Source organism: Poecile atricapillus, chromosome 13 (genome assembly GCF_030490865.1).
Source record: "Poecile atricapillus isolate bPoeAtr1 chromosome 13, bPoeAtr1.hap1, whole genome shotgun sequence".
Classification (NCBI taxonomy): Eukaryota; Metazoa; Chordata; class Aves; order Passeriformes; family Paridae; genus Poecile; species Poecile atricapillus.
Window position 1 is genome coordinate 11174083 of NC_081261.1, and position 9502 is coordinate 11183584.

Sequence of the window (9502 nt, forward strand, 5' to 3'; positions counted from 1 at the left end):
TATCTGGCTTCATACCACACTGACTGTTCATTCTGTTCTCTTGCTCTTCTCCTAGACAAATTGTTCAGGTATCAATTTAGTGATCTTAACTGCAACATTCAGAGGAGGAGAAAACAAGTTCGCAGGCTGAACATCCCTCCGAGAGGTCCTCAGTCCTCATACTTTGCCTAGGGAAAAGCATTTTTCTGGGATTTATTTTCTCCTGTAGAGCAGAGAACAGAAATGTTAAATGCTTAAGCACAAGCAATTGATAAGACAGCAGAGAGAGCTTCTGTATAAAAAGAGAAGCTCTCTCTTCTCCTGGTGGACAAGAACAGATGCAGCCATACTGCAAATATTTAATTGTTTAAATAGACCCATACATCCACATTGTAGATGCAATATAGGTAGAAGACACAGATAATACTATATGATTATACATATGATAATATATAGTATCACACAGAGGTGAGTATATTTCAAAAGACTGACCAATCCACCAATCTTCTGACTAATTTTGAGGCATCAGCAGGATCACAGGTCCCACAGAACACCTGAGGCTTTTCCAGGAATGGAGACCAAACTCTGCAGAGTGATTTCTACCCAGTGCTGTTCCACTTATTTGCTAACCAAATAAAACAAAAACCAAACCAACCAACCAAACCTCACCCGCTCCCCCCAAAACAAACAAACAAATAAATAAATCGTTTTAGGAAGCTGGAAGACGAGTAAATAGATGGATGAAGCGTTCGGTCGTGCCCGAGGAGTGTCCGATACCGTCGTGCTCTCACGGACTCTTGTGTCGGGGCCGGCTCGGTGTGATCCGCCGCCCCCCGCTCCCGCCGCCCGTGCCGGGCGCTCCCGGCAGCGCCGCCCCGCGGGCGGGGCGGGACGGGCGGCGGGGCCGCTGCGCTCCCCTGGGCGGGGCGGGGCGGCTCGAGCACCTCCGTGGGAGCGGCCGCGGGGGCCGGGCTGACCGCAGCAGGTGCTCCCGCCCCCGAGCCCTCGCCACCCCCGCGGGCTCCCGACAGCCTACGCCGCGCGGAAGCGGCGGCTGCGGCGGCTGCTCCACCACCACCACCTGTGGCGGCGGGATGGCGGAGCTCGACATCAGCGCGGAGGCAGTGATGGGCTTCCTGAGGGAGCGCGGCGGGCGGGTGCGCAACACCGAGCTGGTGAGCGCCTTCAGGCCGCTGCTGGAGGCCGGCGGGGCCGGTGCCGATGCCGGTGCCGGGGAGGCGGAGGGGCGGGCGGCGCGGCGAGAGCGGTTCAAGGCGGCGGTGAACGCCGTGGCCACGGTGAAGGAGATCGACGGCGTCAAGTTCGTGGTGCTGAAGCATCAGCGGCGCGCTGCCCCGTCGGCGGGAGGCGATGCCGGCGCCCCTGTCCCGGTTCCCGTCCCCGACCCGGTTCCCGTCCCCGACCCGGTTCCCGTCCCCGGCCGGGACCCCGCCGGGACGCCCCCCGAGGAGCTGCCGGGGCCGCGGGCGGTGGCCGAGCTGCGGGGCCTGTTCCAGGGCGGCTGCGGGGGGGTGCCCCTGCCCGGCGGCGCGGGGGGGGCCCGGCGGGAGCCGCCGTCCAAGCCCTGCATGCTGCCCTTGCGCTACGTGCTGCCCCGCGCCGCCCCGGGACCGCCCGAGGAGGCGCCCAGCCCGCTGTCCCCACCGCCGCTGGACGAAGAGGCCGGGTCCCATTCGCCTGGCGTGCGGAGGGGGGCCAAGAACCACCGGGCCAGCGAGGAGACGGTGGTGCCCCTGGAGCAGGCGGAGCACCAGTGGCTGATGCTGGCGGCCGACGGGCAGTGGACACAGCAGCTCCACGGGCTCCTCCTGGGCGACTCCAGCCTGGCGGCTCGCAGGGACTTCATCTCCGGCTTCACCGCCCTGCACTGGGCCGCCAAGAGCGGCAACTGCGACATGGTGACCAACATCATCCGAGCGGCCGAGAAGGGCGGGTCCCGTGTCGATGTGGATGCCAGGTCGCATGGAGGCTACACGGCGCTGCACCTGGCTGCTATACACGGCCAGGAGAAGATAATCACTATGCTCGTCTATAGCTACCATGCCAAGATTGACCTGAGGGACTACAGTGGGAAGAAGCCGCACCAGTACTTGAAGGAAGGGACGTCCCTTACAATCAGGCGCTTGCTGGGGGACCCCAGCCTTTCCCAAAACACAGAGCACTCCATGCCCATCAAGAAGTCCACAAAGCTTGCGGCTTCAATCTTGAGCTCCACTAGCACTTTCCTGGGAGTCATATCCGATGACATGGCTTTCTACGATCTCACTAAAGGTTTAAGGAAGCCCTCAACCTTAAACAAGCTTCTGACTGCCACTACGGGCCCGAGGAGGAAGCCAAAGACCAGAGGTGGCTTCCCTTCATATTCCTCACTCACTGAAGCAGTGGAGGAGGAGGAAGAGGTTATCGTGAAACGCAGACCTGTTTCTGAGCTGTTCTTTGGCCACTAGCCTCTGCCTTACTGTGATCAAAGTGGTTTAATAGCATGGCTGGTGTCTCAGCTTTCTCTTGCAGAAGCAATTTGGATTTTTTCGCTCTGTGTCTGTCTTTTTGGATGTTTAACTGAATCAGTGATAGGGTCTACATCCAAAGTCCACAGCATGAAACCCAGCCCCAGGTGCCTATGGAAAGGGAGCTGCCAGGGAATGCTATCCATGCTGTATGTACCATTGTGCTGATGATTGTTGAAGATCACAAACTTTATACTTAATGGGTGAAAAACTGAAACAGTTTATGTGTGTGTGGACAGGTCAAAATGCCTGAGGTACAGTCTTCTTGATCTGTGTCCTTCAGCTGGAGAGCAGAAGCAAGGTGAAGGATTGCATATTTTACACTGTGAACAGCAAGGTGGTAGCTGGCTACTTTAACAAGGCTTGTTATCTAACAGGATTAAATTGTCAGAGGAAAGATACATAATTTTCTATGATGTTTCTGATTATTTTGGTAGCAGAAGAAGGATATTTTTATTTATAAAAATAGTATACTTTTTCAAAACAAAGTTTCTCATTTAGACAGTTTTTCACTCAGTATTTCACATCAGAAATACTAACTTAACAATGTCAATTGTTGCCTGATGCATTTTATTAGATGAATTACTTAAAAAGACAGACCCTGACCTTCAGCACTCAAGTCACTATGACTTGTCTACCTCAGTTTGAAAGCTTGGCTAGTGTTTTTCTCTCTTGCTGGAAGACTTTTTAACCAGGTGGTACTTACCACATGTCTTGATGATACTGTGAACATTTAAACTTGACTGTAGTTCAATCAGCTTAATCTGAACAAAAAACCTTGTTGATAGTGAAAAACTGAACTGCAAAACTGGGAATTGGATCTGTCAGAGTTTCTGAGTAGCCACCTAGAAACAAAGTTAGGCTTGTATGTCTGATTCTTTTTGTTTAAAACTTGGCCCATTTTGACCTATTTACAATAAATATTTATAAACATTGGGCTCTATGTAATGCTAGGTGCTTCATGATAGAACCTCTGCATGACCTGTTAAAGCAGTGTTTATCTCAGCAGCATGAATCATTGACCTAAAATGAACTCTTCTTCTTTTATATGATAAACAAAATTGTTTTATATATAGTACACATAGCTCAGAAAGCATGCTAACTGTGTGTTAGGTTTGCAGTAAGATTATTATTTTTTTAATTACTTCATGGTTAAAAGTTAATGCAAAGAAGCAGAGCTATGAACAGAAACTGTCCAACTTTGGGGGCAAGTCTGCTAAACCAGCACGTTTTCTTTAAAACTGTGACTAGAAACCTGTGTCATTGAGAGGTGCTGAAGGTGAGCACAATGCTGCACTGGCTCTGTTTGGGTTTCTGCACTGAAACACTAGTTTGCATGCTTTGCCTTTCCTTCCAAGTCAGTGACTTCAGGAATGTTTTGGTTTTTTCTGCCTTGCATTAAACCTAGGACTTGTAATTGGTTCTAATTGGCTTGTCCCAAACACTCACAAGGAATGCTGTAGGGCTGAAGATGGACGCACTGCCCTCTTTACTACAAAACACATTCCCTGAAGTTCCTGGCGTTGGTGACATTTGTTGGGAATGTGATTAGAGGTTGAAGCTAGGTCTGATGCACCTGTTCTAAGTAGAGACTGGATTATTCTGCACCGGTCTACTTCTGAATTGAACTAATTAAGTTGTTAAGCACAGGTTAATGATCAAGCATCTCATGACTTCTATATCTGGAGTAGTGTTTAAAAAAAAATAAAATCCAATTTGCTCTCTAGCTGTTGGTGTGACCATTGACCAGCGTGGTCCTTTGAAACCTTGATTTGTGCTGCACTCTGTCAGCTTGCAGAGTTCTGGGAAAAACAGAGCTCTGTATTAAAGTGTCTTTCCAAGTGTGCAGACATAGAATTTTTTAAAATTATTTATTTTTAATTTTTTTTTTTTCACTGAAACAACAGAAGTATGTGTGTGCATTCATGTTACCTCTGAGGCACTAACACTGCCTGGTGAAAGTGTTCTCTTTCTGTGGGCATTGCAAACACTCCCGCAAACTGCTTGGCCTTATTGAGAAGTTTGTTCAATGATTATGGGTATAGGCTTGATATTTGTTCAAACAACATTGCTGAACTTAAGTGCTCATTCAGAGTCAAGCCTACATGAGCCAGAGGCAGGGTTCAAGGATGGAGTGTTTTGTGTTTAAAAACCCCACCTGACTAATCTGGAGAGCATGGTTGTGATTTCACCCCTCAGAAAGTAGGGAGAAGGTTTCATTGCCTCTCTATTATTCTGTCAAAGAAGTCACAGCTGAGATAAGACTTGATTGCAACATGTATCATCAAGAAAATTGTGCACTACTCCTTCCTCAAAGGCATTGAAGTGATTAGCTGGTGTGATAGAAAAATGCCCAGCAGCAAGAGCCCTCTTCTAGCATTCCTCAGGGAGTGCTGGAGGCTGGGCAGGAGGGTGGTGTCACAAAGGTGGGGAGCTCGCAAAGCTGGGTGTGGGTGGGGTAGGCCGGGCCAGGCTCTGCCAACGAGTTTGTGCAGTGACTCAGCTCATTCCTCCTTGCTGAGCCACCGAAGGAAAAGATAGTATTTTGGCAGGCTGGAATGAGTACACGGAGTGTGGTACAACTTCAGGTGCAGACCAATAGTGAGAGGTACTGAGAACGCACTGCTCTAATCATACAGGTATATGTAGTGCCTTTAGTTTGAAGTAAAACCAGTCCATCAGCCTGGCTGGGTTTTGGATTCCAGTGTAACCCTTTAAACTGTAAGAAGTGACATTGTGGGGTGATCATGAGAGTGTTTTCCTGCAAAAGGCTGAAGCAGGACTGTTTTATGAGCCCCTTGGCTTGACTGGTTCTCCCTAATTCTCATTTTCAAGTCCAAATCTGGCTGAATGCAGTAGGATTTTTACCTGAACAAATGACAAATGTGAAGTTTAGCCAGGATGTTTTCACAGGAACAGCTGAGAGGAGGACTGGGTTACCTCAGCACACTGGTCTGGAGCAGGGGCTGTGCCATGGGCTGGCCATGCAACATTTGAATCCTTGGCCCAGCCCAGAGCTGGGAGTTGCCCAAGGCACCATCAAAGATAATAGCAGGAAAGGTAAAAAACAAACAAACAAAAATTCCCAACAAACAAACAAACAAAACCCCTCCCCGCCCCCCCCCTCCCCGGCTCTGCTCCTGTCCCCTGGAGAGGGCTTGGTGGTGGGGAAGGAGATGGAAGGCACAGATCAGGCACAGGAGCAGGACTCAGCAGCTTGGTGGTATTTTGCCTTGGTTACTAGCCTGCCCTCTCAGCATGTCTCAGTTTTCCTGCTATAAAATGTAGATAATCACCTTGGTCACTTCTTTAAAGCACACAGTCAGTACTGATATGCAAATTGAAATCAAGATAATGTTTTCAGGCCCGTAGGCAGCATGAGCAGTGTCATTCCCCCTCTCTGTGAATGTGCATTCAGTGGAGCACCTACATAAATAAAACTAGCTCAGATTTTAGTTCAGCAGCACTCGGGATCAGGAAAGCTACTGTTTGCCTGACCCTGGCTAAGTCTGCCTGCTAAGGATAACTTAGTTTGTCTGTTCCTTGGCACATTTTGTTCTGAGGAGTATCAGCTATAAAATCTGCTTTGAAGAGCTCTGCAAACAAACTCTAAACTGCGATTCTGCACAGAGGGATAGACTTTGTCCTCCCGGATGTGGCTGTTTGAGCAGTGTGAGGCAGCATGGTTGTGGTCAGGCTCACAGAGATATTTGGCTGTCCATTCCTTTGTGAGTGCTGCACAGGAACATGCACTATGAAAACCCAGGAAATGCCGTTCCTGCACTGCAGAAGAGTCTTAATGAGATTTCAGCTTCATCACAAACCCACAGTCCACTGGAAGAGTCAAAGTAACTCCAAAAGACCAGTGGGAGCTGCAGCCACCAGCTGGAGGTAGAGGAAGCGTTTCTAGACAGTCCTCTAATTCCCCATTGCTCCCTCTCTTCATGTTTCCACCATGACCTACATTCCTTGGATGTATTTGCCTCCTGATTTGCATATTAATCTGAATGAAATGGCAACATGGCAGTTTTTGCCTTTTCTACTTGTTTGTACTGTTGTGGGACTCCCCAAATTAAGAGGCTGTTAACAGGGACTTGGCCAGGACGTAGCATGGGCACACAGCGTGGTGTTTGTTTGCTGCAGGGGAAGAGCAGGGTCAGAGCAGGACAACACAGATCTCTGCATCCTAATGAAGAATATTTCTATTCCAGTTTCAAGGTTTATTTCAGTAATTTATAAGTCATTAAGCACATTGAGCCATTATACTGTGTAACCCAGAAGCAAGCAAAATAGATCTATACTGTTAATATTAGCACAGCTTTAGTACATCTTCCCTTTCTGTGAAGAAAAAAGAGATGTGCACAATAAAAATTATGCTGGCAGTGTTCAGCTTTCCTTTTTTCAGTAGAACTTCTGCTCTGTGTTTGTCCCAGGTAGAGCATTACTCCTTTCCTTCACCTGAAAGCATGAGTTCTTAGCCAAACCCAAACCATTTCCCAAGAGGAAAATCATCCCCATCACCTTGAGACCCTCCAGACAAGCTTAGAGACACCAGCTGAGAAGCACAGCAAGCACCAGTCACACCTGACACAAACCAAATAATGTTCATTTCCACTGAATAGAACCCGATAACCCAAATGCATAAGCCCTTGATGTGAGGTCATGGTATTGAGGGGTCAGGTCTTCTCTGGTGTCCTCACCCACAGGCTCCTGCATGAGGCAGATGGTCATACCGATAAGATTCACCAGTATGGTCACAATAACAAACTGCAGTGGTACAGACAGACTTTCTTACCATGACTTTTGTGCTGTATTTTCTTCCACCACTCTCCCTTAGTAGTTTTCCCCTTTGCAACCAGGAACTACAGCTTCGCTCTAGGCTGGGATCAGCTCTGGACCAGACCTCTCCAAGCAGCCACTGTGACATCAGGTGACATTGACCCTACGCTGAGCAGAGAACAGCTGAAACCCAGAAAGGGGTCTTGGAGGCACCAGCCATTCTATCAGGAGCTGGCACAGAGCAGGGCTCTCTGGAGACATTGTTTCACAAGTGGTTCCCTTTTGAGGTAGTTTGGGATGTTCTTGCTTTTCCACCATGGGCTGAGCCCATTAGAAAGACTTCTGTGTCTTTATTCATATTTTTAGAAATGTCTCTTATTCTCTAAATCAAGACTATCAGTGCTGCCCATATTCTCTCTCTGTGGATTTATCTATGAGATGACTCAGCTTCAAGGCTTATGTGGTATTTTAGAGTTTCTGATAACCTTTAATGCCTCCCTTCATTTAGCAGTGAAATTCAAATGCTGCTTCTTGAGAGTCTTTTGTGAACCCCAGAGGTTGCATGATTCCTACAGGCTGATTATTCTTTAATGTCTATGGGGGCTCCCTCCAGGCACAGAAGATTAGTTTTGCAATGCTGCTCTGAGTTTATTTAAAAAAAAAAAAATTCAGATAGTTGCCATGAATTCTCAAAGCAGAGAGAAAATCCTATATATTAAATGCAGTTCTCACAAGCACCAAATAATATCTTTTTTCAGAGTACATTTGCATTAACTGCGGCTCCGTTCCTTAATTAGTTCCACATGGCGTAACACCCCAGTGAAGAAAATGAGGCTGGTGTTTAAAACAAAATAACTTAAATCCTTCAATTTAGTCCCTAAAAGGCTGAAACAGCAGCTCCTGGTCCAGCAGTGACTCCCACACGTTTCAGTGGATGTTAAATGAAGTTCTAAAGGAGCTACTGTGTCAAAAATCTCTCAGTTGCTGCCAGGACACCGCTGTCAGACGGGCAGGATGCGCTGCTGACTGCTCCTGCACCTGCACCACAGGCTCATGCTCTGCCTCCGGCAATACAAGCCATCTTTTTATCCAAAAATCAGGCGCCCCTGCTTCTGCCTAACACAACAGAAGCTATTGCAGAGTCTCTCCCCACGCCACTGGTGTGTGGGTGGCCAAGCGAGATGCAGAGATCGTTCCTGGAATCCCACCAGCTTCCCCCCTCCGGCACCCGCAGGGAGATCTGGGCGCTTGCATTTTGCTTCTTTCACCTCTTCCTTCTCAGCACTGCTGTTCTGCACTGTCCTGGATGCAGCTGTCATTAATTCATAGAGACAGCTCCCCACAAGGCTCCGATTACAATTCTCCATGGAGCTGGGCTCACATTATGTTTTTACCTGTGAAAGAATCAGACTGGCAAGGCAGCAATAGGAGACTCCCAAGGCTGGGTGGTAGGGGGGATTTCCTGCCTGCTCTCCCAGAGGGTCAGGTACCAGGCACTTTCTTCATTCCTTGCATTTTTCCATCTCACAGAACCTGACTCCGTTTACACAAGAAGTGTTCAGCATGGGGGCGTTGCCACGGTGCAGAAGTCTCTGGAAGCTGATACTTTCCCAGGGCTCTGGTCAGAGGTAGCTCAGTGCCACTGCTGCCAAAGTCACAAATGGAAGGCTGGTGAGTTATATTATGAGCAGTAATTATATACAAGCACTACACAGGATTTTGTTTCCATAATCCCCGTGGATCTGCTCCCCCAAGAAGACCACCAGTTACTGCTACTGAGAGTTCAAATCTTAAATTTGTCTTCTGATGGTAAAGGGTCAAAAAAAATTGTGTGGAGCAGTGTGGGATCACAGTGCTGTAAAATGAAGATGCTCTGCATTTCTGGCCATCTTGCCTTCTACGCTGCATGAGCTGAAGTTGGGGAAAAAGCTGCTATGTGTTGGTATGGGGATGTAAGTAGTGCTCTAAATACCAAACTTTCAGCAAAAGGCAATAGGATTCAAAAGCATGTGCTTAAACTACTTCTTGGCTTCAGTCTGTACTTTCAGAGGCCACAGCTGACTGGAGCACAAAGGGACACAGCATGCCACACTATGTTGGTGTGCCTGGAATGCTGCACATGGCTTTGGTCCAGCATGAACTTTCACCATTACCCTTCTAATAAATTTTTAACAAATGATCAGTATCAAAACCAAGACCCACCTGACAATCCAGAT

General features: G+C 48.2%; 1 protein-coding gene across 1 annotated transcript; it reads left to right on the plus strand.

The window, feature by feature from the left end:
• The first annotated feature begins 719 nt into the window (after positions 1 to 719).
• Positions 720 to 9328, plus strand: SOWAHA (sosondowah ankyrin repeat domain family member A). Its single transcript, XM_058849140.1, has one exon. The coding sequence runs from the start codon at positions 720 to 722 to the stop codon at positions 2445 to 2447; it is 1728 nt and encodes a 575-aa protein (XP_058705123.1). The 3' UTR covers positions 2448 to 9328.
• The last annotated feature ends 174 nt before the right edge of the window (positions 9329 to 9502 follow it).